The 20,054-nt window shown below is 51.4% G+C and overlaps 1 protein-coding gene across 9 annotated transcripts in view; it reads left to right on the forward strand.

Moving 5' to 3' along the window:
* KSR1 (kinase suppressor of ras 1) overlaps nt 1–20,054 on the forward strand; it is a 155,735-nt gene that overhangs the window by 121,145 nt on the left and 14,536 nt on the right. For 8 of the 9 annotated variants that reach the window (XR_005364703.1, XM_038548211.1, XM_038548214.1 and 5 more), the window contains 11 exons: nt 1,514–1,597; nt 3,165–3,226; nt 3,325–3,431; nt 6,420–6,588; nt 8,538–8,579; nt 11,086–11,140; nt 12,012–12,060; nt 12,879–13,258; nt 16,018–16,114; nt 18,862–18,995; nt 19,592–19,723. Coding sequence is in view for 8 of the 9 variants with exons in the window: in XM_038548211.1 (XP_038404139.1) it covers nt 1,514–1,597; nt 3,165–3,226; nt 3,325–3,431; nt 6,420–6,588; nt 8,538–8,579; nt 11,086–11,140; nt 12,012–12,060; nt 12,879–13,258; nt 16,018–16,114; nt 18,862–18,995; nt 19,592–19,723 (1,311 nt within the window). In the remaining variant the exon portion in view is untranslated. The remainder of the gene's footprint in view (nt 1–1,513; nt 1,598–3,164; nt 3,227–3,324; nt 3,432–6,419; nt 6,589–8,537; nt 8,580–11,085; nt 11,141–12,011; nt 12,061–12,878; nt 13,259–16,017; nt 16,115–18,861; nt 18,996–19,591; nt 19,724–20,054) is intronic. The other variant, XM_038548212.1, reaches the window with a different exon arrangement.

Below are 20,054 nucleotides of genomic sequence, written 5' to 3' on the forward strand. Positions count from 1 at the left end.
ATGTTGGCCTCCGAGGCTCCGAGGCTCCCACAGCCAGTAGTTGGTAGGATTCACACCGGTGCAGTCTGATCCCAAAGCCCATGTTCTTTCTCTATGCTCTGCCCTCGTGGTCTCAAAAGCTGTGCAGCTCTGAGTTTAGGGACCTGGGGTCCAGACCCTGCTGCAGCAACATCCTAACTGTGTGACCCCAGGAAGTCACCTAACCTCTCTGGTTCCTTTGCCTGTGTACTAAGCATCTGCACCCTGGGGTGGAGTGAGCTAATGTTCATGGATGTGTTACAAACTGTTTCCCAAATAACTGTTGCTATTTGTTCTGTTGTTACTATGATCTACATGCTTTCAAAAATCTGTTCCTCCAAAAATGTGCGTTCTTTCTTCCCTTCAGCCTTCCCACTCTGGGGGCTGCCTTAGAGTTTTTCTCTGCAGGACACGTCTACCCACTCAACCCTCGTCCTTCCTTCCAATCTATCTTTTGTGTTTTTAATTTTTTTTTTAATTTGGATTTAATTTGGATTGAAATACAATCAAAATTCAAGAGGTATAGAAGGGTGACTATAAACACACACACACACACATATATATACACACTATATACTATATATACTACATATATATGCACATAATACATACATAGTCCCCTCCTGCTGCTACCCCCCAGCCCTCTAGGTCCCCCTATAGGCAGATCTTGGCAGTTTTTTGAGATATTTTTATATAAGCAAATACATATGTATACTATATACACTGTTCTATACTCTGCTTCTCTTGTAAAAATGGAGGCATAATTTACATAGAGCTGAGAGCACAAATGCATTTTTACATATGGATACACCGATGTGTGTCATCCTGGTGAAGATCTAGAATATTCTGGTCCCCCAGAAATTGATCTTTGGCCCTTCTGGGTCCATAGCACTACCACCACGGGTTACTGTTCACTTATGTCTTCATTGGTTACATTTTCCTATATTTGAACTTCATGTAAATAGAGTCATGTACTTCTTCCTTTGATAATGTAATTTGGAGATCATCCTGTATTTGTACAAAAAGAGCTTTCTTTGTTTTCTGGCCTCATGGTGTCTGATGGTGTAGTTGGACTGTACTTTGCAGTCAGCCGTCTATACACCTAAACAGCATAGGTTGTTTGCAGTCTTCTACACTGCAAACATACGGCAGGGAGTAACCTTGTCTGTACATCATTTGACATCAGTTGGAAGTATCTATTGAGTCACTTCCTAAGATGGGAGTCATTCAGTATACACTCTTGTAATTTTGATGGCTGCTGCCAGAGAGCTGGTATCCGTGATCATACTAACTTTGGGGTTTTGGCAATGATGACTTTACAGCGGGGAAATCTGAATGCTCAGGGGCAGGCAGTGGCCCTGGGTGTCCCTGCCCTTCCCTGGGAAAGGCTAGAGGCTTTGGGATGGAGCCTAGTCTCCTGGTTTTCCTGGGGCCCTTCCCTGCCCAGGCTCTGGTTTCCTAGCCATGTGAGCATTTTCCCGTCTACCTTCTGCAGATTCTCCACGAAGTCTTGGCTGTCACAGGTCTGCCATGTGTGCCAGAAGAGCATGATGTTTGGAGTGAAATGCAAGCATTGCAGGTGATGGGCAGAGGGTGGAAGAGGGTGAGAGAAGCGAGTAAACTCCATACTTTTAGTTTAGTAAGAGTCCTACTACTTGATTCTTGGCCATAGGTTGAGTCAGAGCGCAAGGGAACGCCTTTGAGAGTTCTTAAACCTATTATTTATAATCCCATTTGACATACCTCAGTATGATCAGCTCTCTGTAGGGAGATTAAGGAAGCATCAAGCAAGGCATTTCCAGAAGAGGATGTTTGAGGTGGGTGTTGAAGGAGGAGTAGAAGTTTACCAGGTAGATAAGAAAGAAAAGAATTCCAAACCTTTGACCTTGTACAAGTCCAAGAGGAATGGGAGGACTGTTCTTATCTATAAGGAGTTCTGAAGTTTAGCCTTACATGTTAGCACACAAAGTGGGGAGAAGGGTCAGGTAGAGGTGAAAACAGAGATGACCTGTGGTATTCACAGAAGAGGAGAGTTCAGGGAGAATGGCTTCTCTACAAACCCAACTTATTTCCTACCATTATGCTTTCTGGTAGGACAGAAGGATGAGGAAGGGAACCGTGTTAGGGGCAGAGTGGCCTCTGCTGCTATCAGCTGCCTTCATCTTACAGAGGATGGACCTGGAGTCTCTGCTCCCAGATCACAGCCCCTTCATTGCTTTGTGACCCGGGGCAAGATGCCTGCCCTTTCTGGGCCTCATTTCACAACCGGGCAGGCGGATGATCCCAGGCTCTTTATCTATCAGGATTGCTTCAAGATTCTGATCAAGATGCGTGTAATAAAAGCATCTCGGCTCCCACCAGACTGGGTCTCGTGCCTGTCATTTGGATAAATTGTGTTTTCCTGATGACTCCCCTGACCACCAAGGAGATAATGTCAGAGCTTTCCACCAGTCTAGGTCTTCTGTGGCTCCTGGCTTTAAATTGGGGACCCCCTCTTCTTTTCAAGCAGTACCTTTCACATGGAGAGCATAGCATGATCTTTGAGCCCCACACTCTCCTACAATTGTGGTTTAAGGTTGGTAGGGCACCAATATCAACCCATCTGATTGTTGAGAACCACCAAGACATGGTGCAGCAGGTAGGACCAAACTGAGGGCCCTGCTCTTTCCAATTTGGCCCCCCAGCTGGCTCTCAAACCACGTAGCCCATGTTGGAATGCAGCAGGAGCCACCCTGTGCATTCCTGGGATCCCTTTGGTCATGTAGATGCTCTCCTTCCAATTCATCTTTTTTTTGTAAGTTCCTATTTTCTCCAGTTTTCTGAATGTGAGTGGAGGGTCTCCCTTTTCTTTAGAGAAGAGAAATAGATGTGTGACTCACACAAGTTAAAATGGGTGCAAGTAAAACTGCTCCACTCTGAAGATTAGGCATACACCAAAGGGAAAGTGTCCTGCTCCCCATAGCTGCTAGGGCAATTGATGTGGGATGTTCCAAACTCCTGAGCTAATGTTTGTTGAGAAATGTGTGGAGATTGAGGCAGCCATGAGAGAGTGCCCAGAGCTGCTGGGCCCAGTGCCCAGAGCCCCCTGTGCGAGCCCTGGGAGCCCCGAGTGGCCCCCTGGGCACTGACCCTGCCTTCTTTCTCAGATTGAAGTGTCACAACAAGTGTACAAAAGAAGCCCCTGCCTGTCGAATATCCTTCCTTCCACGTGAGTGTTCTGCTCTTTGCTTTCACTGGGTTTGGGGTGAACTTTTCTGTAGCTTGATCTGCTCCCTGTTAATGGTTTCCCCTGTCATTTCTCAATAGAACCTCGGCTTCGGAGGACAGAGTCTGTCCCCTCGGACATCAACAACCCAGTGGACAGAGCAGCTGAGCCCCATTTCGGAACCCTCCCCAAAGCACTAACAAAGAAGGTACGCTGGTGGCAGCGGTGGTCCCCTGGTCAGCTGCTTCTGCTGGGAGAAACCCATCCTGCTCCTTTCCAAAAGGGAGAGTTGAGCAGGGAAGTGTGGGGCGTGCAATCCAGGATCCAAGGCCAGAGGGTGGCCTTCAGGGATTCTGTCTTTAGCCATTTTTAAGACCTCATATTTTATGTCCAAAATCATAGTTAATGTGCCCATGACCTCCTTCCCCAGTTTAACCTGACGTTTCCTGAGCATGTACTGTGAGTTGGGAACTTTTTCCATCAATGTGTCTTTTGATCCTCACAGTAGTTGTAAAAATCGCATACTGATGGTACCTCGGTTTTAGATGAGGAAAGTGGGCACAGGGTCCCCCGTGAGTGAGGGGCAGGCCCAGAGCCGGTGTGCTCTGCCATAACACAGGTTTTTGAAAGGAGAGTCTCAACACACCTGTTGTGGCCTCCAGGCACTAGTGGCTTCTGATGGCAGCTCCCTGGTGACCATACAGCCAGTGGCTTCCCCACTCTGCCCCGATGCTGCTGCGGGGGTGGCTTTGGGTTTTCAATGTGTTGTGTCCCAGGCCTACACCGGGGCTTAGCATGCCCTTGCCTGCCTTACTGAGGGGCATGTGACCGGCTTCTCCAAGGCTTGGGCCAGGCTGGGGTGGAGGTTCAGGCAGGGAGAAGAGAAGCAGATGGCACAGCTGATGAACACCGGGGACCTGAAGATCCAGCGTAAGGGGCTGCTCCACATCTCACTGTCCAACAGGGGAGGCCAGTGCCTCAGAGCTGACTTCCTCATGGGCCAGCCCGTGCTGTCTCTCTGGCCTCCCTCCCCCATCATTGCATTTCCCCCGAGGTGGCGTTCCCAGCAGGAATAGAGGTAGAATGGAGGGTGTAGGATCACAGACCTGAGCTCCAGTCCCAACTAGTCCCCTTTCTTGCCCCTGTGACCGTGGGTGAATTCCTTTACTTCTCTGAACCTCAGCTTCCTGGTTTGTAAGTGGGGATGAGAATGCTTCGTTTTCAGGGTGTTGTGAGGGTAACGAGATGACGTTCATGAACTTGCTCATCAGGAGTAGTGGTGGTGTCCAGGCTGTCACAGATAGACACACTTCCTTGGGAGGGACGCTAGGCCCCGGATCTGCCACTCCCACCCTGCCAGTGTTGTCCTCTTGTCTGGCAGCACCAGATGCACCCCCATTTATACCATCTCACCACATTCAGTCCTTGTTGGTTTTTCAGGACCCACTCAGGCCCCTCCTCCTCCAGGAGGCCCTCCTGCGTGCACCTGGTCGGCCCTGCCCCGACATAGTTCTAGGCTATGCCTTCTCTTACCTCACTGAGGACACTGGCCAGCTGTCATCCTTCCCTCACCCCTATTTGTAGTCGTTCTCATAACCGGAGCTAATGGTTACTGAGTTCTTGCAGGCACTGTGCTGAGGGCCACGTGTTTGACCCATTCATCTTCAGGGCCTTCCTGTCTCTCCAGCCTCTCCTCCAGCTGCCTCTGCTCACAGCAGCTCTGCCCACACCCACCTTCTCGGGTTTACACACTCCTCAGGGACACTTTGCCAAGATGTGGGCTAAGGACCGGGGCCTCTGGCTGCACTTACCCCCTTCTGGATGCTTTTGGCAGCCTGACCGCATGGCACAGTCACCTGTCTGCCCGCGGAGGGCCTATCTCCCCAGCGGGGGGGTGCTCTGGAGGGCGGGGCCTTGTCGTCTTGCCTCTACCTGGTGCCTGCATCAGAGCCTGGCACATAGCTTGTGGTAAGAACATGTTGGCCTTGAACGCTGAGCCCGTGAAGCAGCAGCCGGTTCTTATAGAGAACCACTGTGGCTCAGAAAGGTGGGCTGATTTGAAGCAAGTCACATGGGCGCTGAGCTGAGGAGCCTGGGATTCAACCCGCCTGCCTCATAGCTTTTCCTCCTCCCCTGGCGGGCCTAGCCCTGGGGAACAGAGATGGGATGCAGGATCATTGCGGGGTGCACAGGGAGAGGACAGGCTCAGTGGACCCAGCTCCCTCCCCCACTGGCATGTGGCACTGGGTAGTGGTGGCTATCCCTGGACTGTGAGGCCCACTGCGTGGCTCTGGTGGATTCTGGGGTCCCCAGAGCCTTGATGGTCTGCAGAAGAAAAACCTATAGAACTCAACATTCAACATAATTTGGCCCCAACTTTGTTTTAAAGATTGTATTTTTAAGTCCTCTCTACACCCAGTGTGGGACTCAAATTCACAACCCCGAGATCGGGAGTCATATGCTGTACCGACTAAGCCAACCAGGTGTCCCTAGCCCCCAACTTTTTTGACCAAGGAATTCCAATCCTGTCCCCTAAAGGATTGGAGTTTGGGTCTGGGAACTTGGTCAGGGCCAGTGTCCCACCTGACACAGAGTCCCTCTGTAGCCCTCTCTCAGCTGGCCCTTTGACTTTGCTAGGGCCCAAACCACTGGGCAGTCCTAACCAGTAGGTCTGCAAAAGAGTGGAGGGAGCATTTATTTATTAGACACCACTGTGTACCACATACCAAACACTTGTCAGAGGCTAAATTCATTAAGAAACCCTGTAATTCATTAAGAAACCCTGTTGTGTGCTTGGCTCAGAGCCAGGCACTGGGTTTATGAGGAGCAGGCCAGTCCCTGCCCTCACAGGACACTCTGGGGGGTGGGGGAGAGACATTTTTCAGAAACCCCCTAAGATGAGGAAAGGTGCTAGCTATAGGAGGAGCATGGTCCCCACTGGGCTTGAGAAGGGCTTCTGAGAGGAAAGTATGAGATGAAGAAAGATGAGCAGGTGTCCCCCAGGGGATGGCATTGAGGTGAGGGTCTCTCTGTGCCATTCTTCCCTTGAATATTAGACCAGTAGAATGTCAGGATGCCCTGGGCAGACTTCTTCATTTTTAGGGAGGGAGGGGAGGGTCCCAGCATGGGGTACAGGAGGCAGGCTGGGCAGGGCAGTGACAGTCCCTGCCCACTTCTGGTGTCTCTCGTCCCACAGGAGCATCCTCCGGCCATGAACCACTTGGACTCCAGTAGCAACCCATCCTCTACCACCTCCTCCACACCCTCCTCGCCGGCACCTTTCCCAACATCGTCCAATCCATCCAGTGCAACCACACCCCCCAACCCCTCTCCTGGCCAGCGGGATAGCAGGTTCAACTTCCCAGGTAACCACACCTTGGGGCTTCTGTGTGCCTTCAGGGTAGGGTCAGATGCCCCTTCTCAGCATGCCCCAGCAGGCTCAAGGTCAAACACTGCCACCACTAAGAAAGAGCATTTGCTGGGAGCCAAGCATTGTGCCAAGTTCAAGTACATTACCATATTTACACCTGATGAGAGCTCTGAGGTAGATGCTGTTATCACACCCATTTTACAGATGGGGATACTGAGGTTTCAGAGGAAGTGGCTTACTCTGAGCTGTATAACACGTAAGGGACAGAGCCACCATCAAGGCCAAATCTGTCTGGCATAAAGCCTGGATTCTTGACAGGATCCCCAGGCTGCCCTCCCATGCATGTGGTGGCTTCTCCTAAGCATTGTTCACTCAGGACTTTGAGCTCTCAGGAAGCATGGCAGGCAGCACAGAGGGCTGGGGCTGACCCAGGAGGTCTGGGAGAGGGACTCTGAGGCTCAATTGCTTACCTGCTCTGTGATCTAAAAAAGCTGCTTATGGGGGAACTTTTGTTACCCCATGAAGTTGGGATTTGGTTTATTCCTACTGTGCAGATGAGTACACTGAGTCTCAGGGGTGCATGCTAGAGGTAACCTTTGCCTCCACCATAGCCCGGGCTGCCCTGCACTCTATAAGGCCAGGGTGCCCCCCTCCCCACCCCCGTCTCAGCAAGGCCCACTTGCCTGTCTCAGGACACACCTTGGCTTGGGCCTCCCTCACATCTCCTTGCAATTGGTCTTGGCCCTTCAGTTGGCAGCCAGGAAGAAGGAGCAGCCACTGGGACACTCCAGTTTGCTCTGGGCCCAGTCAGGTCAGGCCCCACCTGTCACTGGTCCTTGGAGCTCCAGACCTGGTGGGTGGGTGGAGGGGTCAGGGCCACAGATTTTCCTGTGCCGGGGGACTCTTAGCTGGGGCCACATGCAGCCAGCAAGAGACCAGGTAGCCTCTCTGGGCCCATTTTACCAATGTGCCAGGGATTTCTTTTAGGGTCACTGGGAAACTGAGATTTTTGTGGGAATCTTTTCTCTTTTGCCTGCCCCTTTGCTCTAACATGCACCTGGCTGGATACCCTCTGCATTGTCCCCATCACACCTATCCCCTCCCTGCAAGTGGAGCGACAGCCCCTTTGAGCGACCTCCTCTCCCATTCGGCTCTGTCATTATGCTCTGAAACTGGGTCTTTTGCTAAACTCCTAGGTTGGATTTTTCTAAAAGGAAGTCCCTGTTTGAAAAACAGGCCACAGAAAAAGTCCGTTTTGTGATGTCAGCCAGAGCCTCTCAGCTTTCCCTGATGGGCCCTCATTGTTCTGTGCACAGAGCCCTCCGTCTCTCCAGGATCTGTGGTCTCGCTGGGCATGGCAGTGCCCCTGGGCCTGGCCTGGTGGTTAATCTGGGAAGTCACAACTCCCACCATGCCCCCATTCTGCACTTCGGGGGAGCATTTCTGTTTACCTCCAAGAATAAAGCTGGGGAAAGGCTATCTGTACCCCTGTTTGACAATATGACAACTGTGTCAGAGTCCAGAGCCCCAGCGCATCCCCTTCAGTGAGCTGGGTTTTTGTTTTGTTTTGTGTGGGGCGGTCGGGTTGCCAAGGGGGTGAATGTGGGGCTGAGGGGGGCCACTCCTCTGCGCATGGCTCAGCCAGCTTTCACCATTTCTTCCCCCTTGGGTTTTGCCCCAGCTGAGCTCATACAGACTGCACAGAGAAGCAAGCCTGGGAGATAAGGCGAATGGGCCAGGGCTCTGCAGCAGATCCTTCATGGACCAGTCCTTCCTGGGGGCTCCTGCCAGCACCCATTTCCTTCTAGCCCCCATCCTCCTTCCTGCATGGATCACCCTGCTCTGCCCCATCCCATAATCAGCCCGTCCCCCCCACCCCCGCCCCGGCCAAGCCCCCGCATTTGCTGTTCTGTGTGTGTGACTCACCTCCTCTTCTGTTTAAAGCTGCCTACTTCATTCATCATAGACAGCAGTTTATCTTTCCAGGTGAGTCCTTTGCATGGTTCCACTAACTGCCCCTCACTGTGAGCCTTCTGTCCAGCCCACCTGGGCATCCTTTCCCTGGGCACCTCTGAGATGCTGGAGTCTCACATATACCTATTTTGAGAGCTGACTGTGTGTCACAGCTGGAAAAGACAGTTGTGGGGGGGGGTCACCTTGAGGGGACCCTTCACAGGGGCAGTGACTTCCTGAGAGGGACCTTGGCAAGGAGCCTGTTCAGCCTCTTGCATAGAGAGACTACAGGATCATGCAGCAGGGAGGTGGCCAAAATCCAGTTTGTAGAATGAAGGAAGAGACCTTTTGCTAATGCCTTCTGAGCATCTGTCAGGATATCTTCCCCTATGTCATGACAAGGAAGCTGCTTACAGGACCTATCTTAGAAAGGGAAGCCAGTTTGGAAAAGTCTGCAGGCTTCACTTACTGACTGGGCTTCTCCTTCCTGAGCGTTGCTGCCTAGCGCCTCATGCTGGCGATAAGATAAAATGCAGCTTTGTTTTAGAGTTTCAAGGAGATCACCTTCAATCTCTGATTTCCTTCCACAAAACTTGCTTTGCACACTCACTGTGTGCCAACCTTTGCCTTTGGCCATATTGCTTCCCCCAAGGAATTTGTGTGGTTAGTACCTATTTCTCCAGCTGAGGATGACAAGCATTCCTATCAGTGATTGGCTACCTTAATTCTTTTATTTTTTGGGGGGGGGGGTTACTTTAATTCTTAATTGAGTCATAGGGAGTCGCTGTGTGTTTAGACAAAGACTGTGGCTAATTATTTTTCTCCTGGGTTAAACAGACCTGTCCTGAAATGCTATTTTAGTTAGCTCAGCATTTTCTGTTCCCCAGCCCAGCTCCATTAGGGGAGTGATCTGGAGCATTTGTAAGTTCTTACAGGACTATTTGTATGGCTTTGGCCAGGTGTGAACAGGCTGGCAGGTGTCAGGGGCCTGGGGCTGGTCCTGAGGAGCCTCTCTGAGCTGCCTTAGTGGTTTCACACCCTTTTTTGTCACAGTTCGCCTCTAAGAGCCTCTCTGGTTACCAGCTATAGGACAGAGTACAGAGGAGTACTCAAAAGCATTGGAAGAATGTCGCTCTCCTTCCCGAAGGGTCCATCTTGCTCTGAACGTATGTCAAGGAGGGAGGAGAAGGAACGTATTTCTGTTAAAATAAACATGGACACATTTTGGAGCAGAATGCAAAAGACACTCTTAATGTTTAAGGAAACATAGGAGGCCTCAGAGACACTATTCCCTCTCACTTGGGGTGCTGTTTCTCCCCAGTGCCACCCCCTATGCATGCGTCTATCTTCTGTGGGAATATTTGAGCTGTATCAGAGAGGTAGAAAGGTCAGGCTGCCCCTGGTAGTCTGCAGACACCATGTAATGGTATCTGGGGGAGGCCTTGGCAGAGTCTTCAAGGGCCCAGGATCCCCCAGAAATGTTGCATGTGTGCACTTCCCTGATAAAGAGTCCCACGGCCTCTCTCAGATTCTCCAAGTCTGTGAGGTCGCATAGATGATCTTTAGGGGGTAGCCTTGGATAAAGCCTTAGAACTTGAGAGGGTGTTGGTAGCTGAGTTGGGCAGCTCTTTGTCCTGGAAGGCAGGGAGAGGCTGCTAATAGCTTGAGCCACTGCCACCTATAGTCTCTTTTCTTTTGTTGACCAAAGAGGAGGGAGTGAGGGGCCCAGCCAGGCCTGGGGCTGCCAGCCTCAGGGGAACCAGAGAGAGGGACCAGAAGGAAGCAGGCAGCAGAAGGAGCCCTGGAAGGTTTTGGTTCCACACTGGGGTGACCCATCTGTTTGGTGTTCCCCAGATGTGAGACTTTCAGTGCTAAAAGTGGGAAACTCCTAGGCTCAGGGTCAGCCCCTGCCCAATCTTTGGGCCCTAGGAAGTATAGACTGTGCATTTCTTCGTCTCCCCAGAGAGCTGCTTCACCAACGACTTAAACACCTGGAAAGCCAAGGGGGTGGGGCCTCTGGCTCCCACCAGAAATGGCCAGCAGCTGAGCCAGACACCAGGTGTCACTACTGAGCCATCTGCGAGCCCTGCCTCTGGACCTCTGCTGGCCTGGGCCAAGGCAGCTCACTGTTCTCCAGGGCTATTGCATCCACCTGCTGCCTCTGAGCAGACAAGGGGGGCCTTGACCCCCCCATGTCCAGTAAATAATAATCCAGTCTGCTTTTACCACCTGCTCCTAGTGGACAGTTTGGCTACAGGGGAACGGGGTTCACTGGAGAATCTCAACCTTCTCTCTCACCTGGAGTCCCTTCCCAGCACTGAGCCGTGTGGGCCAAACCAAGTACAGTAGAGGTCACTTCTGTGTCCCATTTTAGGAGTGGCAGTGGCCTAGCGAACATGTACTCAGCCCTGCGAGGGGCTGGCCGCTCGAGGAGGAGCCACTCCACTGTGTGGGCTGGGTTTGTAAGCACCTTGCCCTTTGGGGGAGGGGGAGGGGGAGGGGAGTCTCAGGCCTTGTGTTTGATTTTTGTTTCCTCCAGACATTTCGGCATTTCCACAGGCAGTGCCATCCCCTGATGCGGCGGACAGCACCCGGTAGGCATCCCTATGCCATGGTCTCTTTCTAGACCCACACCCTGGACCACCTCCCACCCCACCTATAAGTGTCTGACCACCGTCCCCCCTCAGCTCCAGATGCTGCCGTATGCCTGGGCCAGCCAGGCAAGATACCCCTTGGGCAATTCACTCCCTGCATCTGTGAACTCGGCCAGAGGGTTTTATTTGCCTCCTGTGAGTGCAGCTGGCATTGGATAGGGATATATGTAACCCTGGAGCAGTTTTGTGATGCAGGAGAGGTGAGCGAAGGCCACTTGGAGTTAGAGACAACTACTAAAAATGGCTCCTGTTTGCGGAACTCCTTCAGGGAGCCCGGCTCTGCCCAGCCCTTGGCTCCCATTTCCTCACACGGGCCTCAGCCTGGTGAAGGCAGGTGTCTAAATAGGTGTCATCCGTAACATACAGAGGAGAAAGCCCGCACAGAGATGTTAAGAAATTACGTGAAGTCGGTTCTCAGGTAGAATTTCAAATTTCAAACCCCGTGTGTGTGTGTGTGTGTGTGTGTGTGTGTGTGTGTGTGTGTGTGTGTGTATGTATACACGCGCACGCATGCTCAGAGCCCAAGCACTGGGCATCAGATTTGAAAGGGGCCTTGTGGTCCCTGATGACCCGTCTTCCCCACCACCCTCGGGTTAGTCTGAAGAAGGCCAAGGCCAAAGAAGGGAAATGGGGTTTGGTCTTGGGCCTCCTGTCTGTTTCTACAGCATCCAGACTGCCTTTCCCATGACCAGGTAGGTCACAGTCTGGATGCGGGCCTGGTAGCCCTCTCTCTGACCTCACATGGGAGTCCAGATGTGAGAGCAGGGTGGACTGCCCTCAGCATCTCCCTGACCAACTATTTTACCTTTAGGCTCGACCACCAGCCAAAAACAGATGTGCTGGAGGATCACGAAGTGGAGGTGAGTGAGGGGGACACGCAGCCAGGGACCCTGCCTTCCTTCTCTCCACGTTGTCTCAGCATACACAAAGGTGTGGGGAGCACAGGGGTGCCGGGCCAGCAAGGGCCATCTCAGGGGCCCACTGAGGCAGGTGCACAGCAGGGAAGAATGAGGAGTACAATGAAGCAGGCTTTTTTGTTTTGTTTTGTTTTGTTTTTATCTTTTAAGCTGAAGTAAGCGCTCGATTCTCCTGGTTCCCACCCCTAGCCCAGAGGCCTGGTGCCCAGTGTGGGAGACTCCTAGTCAGTCTAGGGTGGGGGCCAGGCATCTGTGTGATGTCAAAGCCCCCCAGTGATCCTGATTATAGTTAGGCCCAAGAACCACTGTCTTAAACCCTTGAACTAAAGCATCAGCCAAGCCTGGCTTCCATCAATGCAACGTGCCTTAGAATGTTCGCTGACTGACTTATTCCTGCTGAGAGGAGCATCAGAAACTGTTTAAACAAAAGAATGCCCAGAAAGGATAAATGGGGTTAAATTCATCTGTGCCAGGGGATGTTAATGCTCTTTGCTGGGAGTTAGATATCAGTAATGAGTAAATCTTGGAGCATTCTTGGGAAGAAGGGCCTTGGGCCCACCTGGGCCACCCACCATATTGTGTGGATGAGGACGTTGAGGTCCTGTGGTGGTAAGTGACCTGCCCACAGCAGGTCAGAGCAAGAGCTACAACCAGTACCTGGGTCTCCTGATCCCATGCCTCTCTCTTGGGGCTCTGGGGAGAGCGCGTCGGCCGAGCCCAGATCTGCTGCCCAGCCCCCCATTCCCTCCCCCTCCTTCCAGGCTGAGGAGCCAGAGGCTGGCAAGTCAGAGGCAGAGGACGACGAGGACGAGGTAGATGACTTGCCGAGCTCCCGCCGGCCCTGGCGGGGCCCCATCTCTCGCAAGGCCAGCCAGACCAGCGTGTACCTGCAGGAGTGGGACATCCCCTTCGAGCAGGTGGAGCTGGGTGAGCCCATTGGGCAGGGCCGCTGGGGCCGGGTGCACCGTGGCCGCTGGCATGGCGAGGTGGCCATCCGCCTGCTGGAGATGGACGGTCACAACCAGGACCACCTGAAGCTGTTCAAGAAGGAGGTGATGAACTATCGGCAAACGCGACACGAGAACGTGGTGCTCTTCATGGGGGCTTGCATGAACCCGCCCCACCTGGCCATCATCACCAGGTAACCAAGCCCCTGCCCATCCCGCCATTGCCCCAGGTGCCCTGTTATCTGTGGGGACACTCTGGGGAACTGGGAGGCCTGAATGGGGAGAGGTACAAAGAAAGAAACCAAAATAGCTTCCCATCATAGCCCCATTGACATGAAAAAATAAAATGGTGCCTAAGGTTAAAGAAAATCAGATGTTCTAAAAAGGCACAGAGTGAAAACCAGCCTCCTCCCATCCCAACTGGGTGCTTCTCCCCCAAAGGTGGAAACTGTGAACAGATCCTTAGTGTGCCTTCTGTTACTTTGAGAAGTTTGTTGATACTCGTGGTTTTTTTTTTTTTTTAAGATTTATTTATTTATTTATTTATTTATTTATTTATTTATTTATTTATTTGACAGAGGGCATAAGCAGGGGGAGTGGGAGAGGGAGAAACAGACTCCTCGCTGAACAGGGAGCCCTTGGGACTCGATCCCAGGACCCTGGGGTCATGACTTGAACTGAAGGCAGACATTTAAGCGACTGAGCCACCCAGGCACCCCTACTTATGTTTTTTAAACTATTCCTTTGTAAAAATAGAACAGGTTCTACTGGATCACTCCAACTTGAGTGCAATGTTCTCCAACTTGAGTGCAGGTCTGGGGCCAACCGCAATCTTTCATGCTTACCCAGCATTCCTGGCACGAAGTGGAACCCAGTGGTGTGCTCGGTTCCTAGGTGGTGGGGAGGAAAGCCGAGCCTGTGGTGTAAATACTGTCACCACAGCTGATTTCAAGCTAACGACATGTTCTCCCTCTGGCTGAATACTGGTTGCCCAAGTTTGTTTATTTAGTCAGTCCTCTTTTGCTGGGCACTTTGCTATAGTGAACATGTTGGTGGACTTCTGTGAGTGCAAGTGCTAGGGGAGAGTATATGAATGTGCTCTGAGGTACATTGTCCCTTTCTACTCCAGAAAGTGCTCACCAGTCCCCCCTGCCCCCCAACTTTGGTGTATGACAGTCCATTCCCTCAGTACCAGGGCTGTGAGGCTGCCCTTGGCATTCAAAAAATTGTTGTTGGGTGTTTACTTTTACAGTCAGGAACAGTAATTAGAGGTTACTGAAGGTAGTTTGGAATATACAGGGAGGTTTCTTTTTTTTTTTTTTTTTTTTTTTTTTTTAATTTTTATTTTATTTTATTTATTTATGATAGGCACACAGTGAGAGAGAGAGAGAGAGAGAGAGAGGCAGAGACATAGGCAGAGGGAGAAGCAGGCTCCATGCACCGGGAGCCCGACGTGGGATTCGATCCCGGGTCTCCAGGATCGCGCCCTGGGCCAAAGGCAGGCGCTAAACCGCTGCGCCACCCAGGGATCCCTACAGGGAGGTTTCAAAAAGCAACTAGAAATCACTTTAATCCTATCAGCCAAGAGTCCTCTCTTTAATATTCTGATGACATTCCCCATAGCCAGACCTTGTGCTTTGAAAGAACCTTCGTCCCCCCTCAAATAAACTGTATTTACTAAATAAAAATTCATTTCCCTTTTTCCTGTTTATCAGAGATGTAAATCAGGACCACCCCAGAATTCCTGAGCACTGTGATTCAGGCAGGTCACACAGCAAGGGAACAAAATTCCAGCTCAAAGCACAACATATGATGCCTTAGGTTATATCAGCTCAGCAGCCCCCAGGGCCCTAGCACCCCCGGCGCTGTCCGTCTATTCACCCATCCGGCTCTGTTTACCCACCCAGGGCTGTGAGAATCTGAGTCTGCTTAAAGGAAATACATATAAAAAAAATAGCAAAGCATTCATTACCCAGAAAAAAAATCACATTTTAGGATATGCTGAGGGGATCAGAAAACATACAAGGAACCATCAGCCAATGTCCCAGACCCTTCAGCCAGTTCTCAAAGTCTCTGAGGCTCTAAGAATCTTCTCTCCTTGGAAAAGTTTCCTAAAACTAGCCCCTTCATGAGCTGCCTTAGTGAACTCCTGGGAACAGGGGGAATGAGCCATACATTCTCTCTGGGTGCTTGCTCATCCTGGGTTTTGGGAATCCGTGCAGGGGGAGACCTGAAAACTCGAGCCCATTGTCTGGTAATCACTCCGACATCCTTGAAGCCACCCCGTTCCTACACATGCCTTTACTGTAATAAAATCTCTATATTCAGAAAGCAGTACAAATGGTCATGAGAATCATTATAGACAGTACCAGATGTTGCTTGATTATAGTCCTCTAAAAGACCAGGATCTTCCCTGAGTTTGAGGGGAGACATGTTTCGGCCTTGAATCCTCCAAAGGTAAGCTGCTCTGGGTTGCCAGGAGTCTCAGTGAACTGGGTGTCCTGTTCTGGGGTGCATGGGCCCTGAACTGCAGGGATCGGGGGACATGTATATGATTTTGCACACTCAGGCCCAGCCCAAGAAAGAATGGTTGTCAGGGGCTTGGTTAAGAACGAGGATTCTGGGGGTGCCTGGGTGGCTCAGTGGTTGAACATCTGCATTTGGCTCGGGTTGTGATCCCAGGGTCCTGGGATCAAGTCCTGTATCAGGCTCCCTACAGGGAGCCTGCTTCTATCTCTGCCTGTGTCTTTGTGTCTCTCATGAATAAATAATCTTAAAAAAAAAAGAAAAAAAAAAAAGAACAAGGATTCTGACCCTCACAGTCCAGGGGACAGAGAGAGTCCTCCAGAGGCCGGGGGCACAACTCTCTCCATGACTTCTCTGAGGCTCCCAGCGGGCTGGGGTTCGGCTGCACTGGCCCCATCCCTCAATCTGACCTCACCACTCTTGACAGCTTCTGCAAGGGGCGGACTTTGCACTCATTTGTGAGGGACCCCAAGACGTCTCTGGACATCAACAAGACCAGACAGATTGCTCAGGAGATCATCAAGGTAAAGGGTTATCCAGCTGGTTCCAGGGTTCCTGGCTGTCCCCTGCTCCGTTTCTTCTCTTAGCTGGGGTTCCTCAAGGGTAGTCTGTGTCTTCCCTTCACCTTCATCACCTTCCCTCGTCTGTGTCTCAGCCACTTAGAGCCAGGAGCTAGATGCCCAGTCTGTGATGACAGATGAATTGGGGGAGGAATGCAGCAGGCTTTAAAGACACATGGCCTGAGTTCAAATCCTGGTAGCACCAGCTGTGTGGCTCTGGGTAGGTCATTCAGTCTCTCTCAGCCTTGGCTTCCTCTCCCGTAGCATAGGAATTCCAACGTAGCCTCCCCCATTGGATTGGCGCAAGAAAAATCCACTGAGAGCATGTTGGGCCCAGGGCCTGGCACTCAGTGACAGTTTGCTAGAGCTGATTAAGGTGGTGCTTAGATCTGGGTAATATCCAGATCGCAGTTTCATGAGGACTGGCCTTCAGGCAGCCTTTTTTCTTTCTTTCATCTTTTTTTAAAGTAATGAAACACAAAAGAAAAGTTTCTTTTTAAGTTGCTTTCTTTAACACCAAGCAGGCTTGGATAAAAGCCAGACTGCTGCTGGATAGGGGTTCCTCTCCTCTTGTTTTTGTCGAAAAGCTTGCTGTAATCAGCTTCCCTCAACTCTCTGTCCCCTGCTTTCACTCCTACTTTTCCTTTCTCTCCCTCCCTCCTGCCCATCGTGTGTGTGTGTGTGTGTGTGTGTGGTGTGTCTTTCACAAGGAAAACACCAAAAAAATCACAGTGACTTTTATGAGCAAACCAGGATTTCCACGTGACACTTAACATGTGGCTAAATTAAATGAATTAAATAAACTTTGAAAGTCTCGAAATTGAAATAGCACATTTCTGCCTTCACTTGCAGTATATCTTGTTTCAGAGGAGTTGGAGGGACCTACTGGGTATCACACTTGTTTCAGACTGTCCCCCAAACTTGCTGGGTCCTATTTCCCCTCTCGCTCCTCCTCTGCCCTCCTTCCTTCTCCTTATGGTCAGAGCACTGGGGAGTCGTGTCTTGTTGCTGACTGGCTAAGGTCAGATGAACAAGCCATCCGGAAGATTCTAGGGGCAGATGAGAAGTTACTTCTGAGACTTTAGAGCTGCAGAGCCGGAAGCCACCTCTCTGCTGTCTTGTTTGGTTTTCCTCCTGCCAAGAAGCTGTCCCTTGCCCCCTTCTAGGACTTTCTAAGCCACTTCCTTTTGTACTCATCTGTGGTGTTTTGAGGTTCAAAGTGCATTAACAAGGTCCTGAACTTTTGGCTAGGTTTGTGACTTGGGGGCCACTTGGGAAACAGTATGACATTGTGGGGAGGGGAGTCTGTGCTCCAGACCTGGGTGCTTTACATCTTGTCTCTTGAAGCTCTTTGAGGCTGTGGCAGCTCTTACATAAATAAGGCTCAGAGGGGCTCAGCGACTTGACCTCAGTCCTGCAGCTAGCTGGTCCCTGTTCAGCCCAACGTGGGGTCTTTGGCCACTGAGAAAGGATTGTGCCTTGGTTTGGTTTGGGGAATGGGCAGATATTCTAGGAACGATCTTGTATTCAGGATGGAGTTTTGGAAAGGAGCAGGTCCTTCTTTCCCAGAGCTCTTTGCTTCCACAGCAGGGTGACTATTCTTGGCAGGCCTGAGGGAAGTGGTACAGCAGACCCCATGCCCTCCCCATCCCTTTCCTTGTGTAAATTCTTCTCCAGTGCTCTCCAAACCCCCTCGGACCGAGCTCTGGCCTCAGCTGAGTTCTGTCTGGTTCTGCCTCACAATTCATTCTTTCTATCTCTACATGTTGTTTCTTGTTTACCATTTTACCTCTCATCCTGAGATAGCTTTAAGGTCAGAAGGACTCTCATAATGTGTGAAGGGCCGTCAGTATGAGAGGTTGGGAGATGGTTTTATAGGTGCGTCTTTCTGAGCTGGTGAGGACTGCTGTTTCAGCAGTAGCATCTCACCCCCATTCCCAAGGGCATCGGGATACATGCGAGTCTTGGGTTTCATGTCAGAAGACCACTTGACCTTGGAAGAGATTGTGCCTGTGTCAGGCACTTGCATCCCATACACCTGGCTAGCGTTCAGTTCCCAATAGAGCAGTGGTTAGAAATCCCTAACCTTGATTTGATAGATGAGGAAACCGGCTCAGAAGTCAAGTGTCCCAGGCCATACGGGAATTTAGAACCTGAGCTGAGATGGAACGTGGATTCTGGGCATCAGTAGTAGTCCAGAACTCCTTCGCCCACAGCACAGATACTGGGACCACCTGACTTCAATTCCTCTCTGCACCCCAACTGAGCCCTCACCTAGCCTGAGGGTAGAGGCCAGTTGTATAAAGCCTGAGGGAGAGAGACCCTGTAGATCACTGGATTCCTGTATGAGTGGTATCATTGCTCTTTATATACTTCCTGGCCCCCCAACTCCCTACCCATCACCCTCACCACACTTCACACTTTAGTCAAGTATATGGTGTCTGTTGGACCATGGGGCTGTGGACTAGCCTGGAACCAAAACTTCAGCAATGCTGCTTAATTGCTGTGTGGCCTGGGGCAAGTGACTTCCCTTCCCTGAAGCTTGGTTTCCTCATCTGTTCAGTGGAGACCTTTTACTGCATAGGATTTTGAAGATGACAGGAAGGGACTTGCATGAGGCATCCAGCTCTTTGCCCAGCCCAGGTGAGGGCTGAATCATTGTCCCTCATCTTCCTGCCCCGCCCCCTGACATGAGGCTTGCTATTTTCCAGGGCATGGGCTATCTACATGCCAAAGGTATTGTGCATAAAGATCTCAAATCCAAGAACGTCTTCTATGACAATGGCAAAGTTGTCATCACCGACTTCGGACTATTTGGGATCTCGGGCGTGGTCCGAGAGGGCCGGTAAGTTGGTTTTGAGTGTCTGGATAGAACAGGGAGGAGCTGGGCAGTGCCAGTCAGGCTTCGGGGTGTCACTGAGGTCTGGGCACCCTTGCAGTCTGTTACTGAAGGGCAGCCTTCCCTCATACATAGCCCTGCGTTCTCAGGCTGACCTTCATAAGAGGCTGGGTCCCCTGTTTGCTCACTGACTTGGGCGGAGGGCCAAGGTTCATGTCCCCAATGAGGAAGAGCATTCAATTTTATTTCCCCAAATCTTGAAAGGCAGGAGTGGGGAGAAAGGCTTCTCTCCAGGAATCTGGGGGACCGCCAGGAGGGAGAGTAGCACGTTATCTGGAGATGAGCCCCAGGCCAGGTTCTAAGATCCACAGGCAGGCAGATATCCTAGGGTAGAGAATCCACCCCCTGCTGATACCTGTTACTGGCCCACTTTCCTGAAAGAACCTGGTTTCAGTGTTCTGTAACATTCTTGCCTTTGCAAAGCACTGTTTTCTGGGTCATGCATGGGTGGTGTGCTGGCCCTGGGGCATAGGTGTGCTAGGCAGCCTCTCCTCCCCTGGCCAAAAGGCCTCATGTCCTTGCCCTGGCTTCTTGGCCTCCAGGCGTGAGAACCAGCTGAAGCTGTCGCACGACTGGCTCTGCTACCTGGCCCCGGAGATCGTACGAGAGATGACCCCTGGGAAGGACGAGGACCAGCTGCCGTTCTCCAAAGCTGCTGATGTCTATGCATTTGGGTGAGGAGGCCCTGACATCCTCCCTCCTGTGGCTCTAAGGCCAAGTGTGACCCAAAGAAGGGGCCCAGCTGGCATTGGGGACAGGGGGGAGAGGGGAGTGTTGTGCTTTGAGTCCTGGCTCTGCCTCTCTGGCTAAGAGACCACATCCTGGACCTTCTCTTTTCCCTGCTCTAAAATGCAGAGAATTAACAATACCTCCTGTAAGGTTGCTTCACGAGGACTAAGTCAGGTGATTTCTAGGTGTCAGTCTCACCCCTGACCCCGTGAAGGCACTGCCCAGAGCTCAGAACTGTCCCCCTGGGAGAACCATAGGGTCCTACCAGCCAGTCTC

This window comes from Canis lupus, chromosome 9 (genome assembly GCF_011100685.1).
Source record: "Canis lupus familiaris isolate Mischka breed German Shepherd chromosome 9, alternate assembly UU_Cfam_GSD_1.0, whole genome shotgun sequence".
Taxonomy (NCBI): domain Eukaryota; kingdom Metazoa; phylum Chordata; class Mammalia; order Carnivora; family Canidae; genus Canis; species Canis lupus.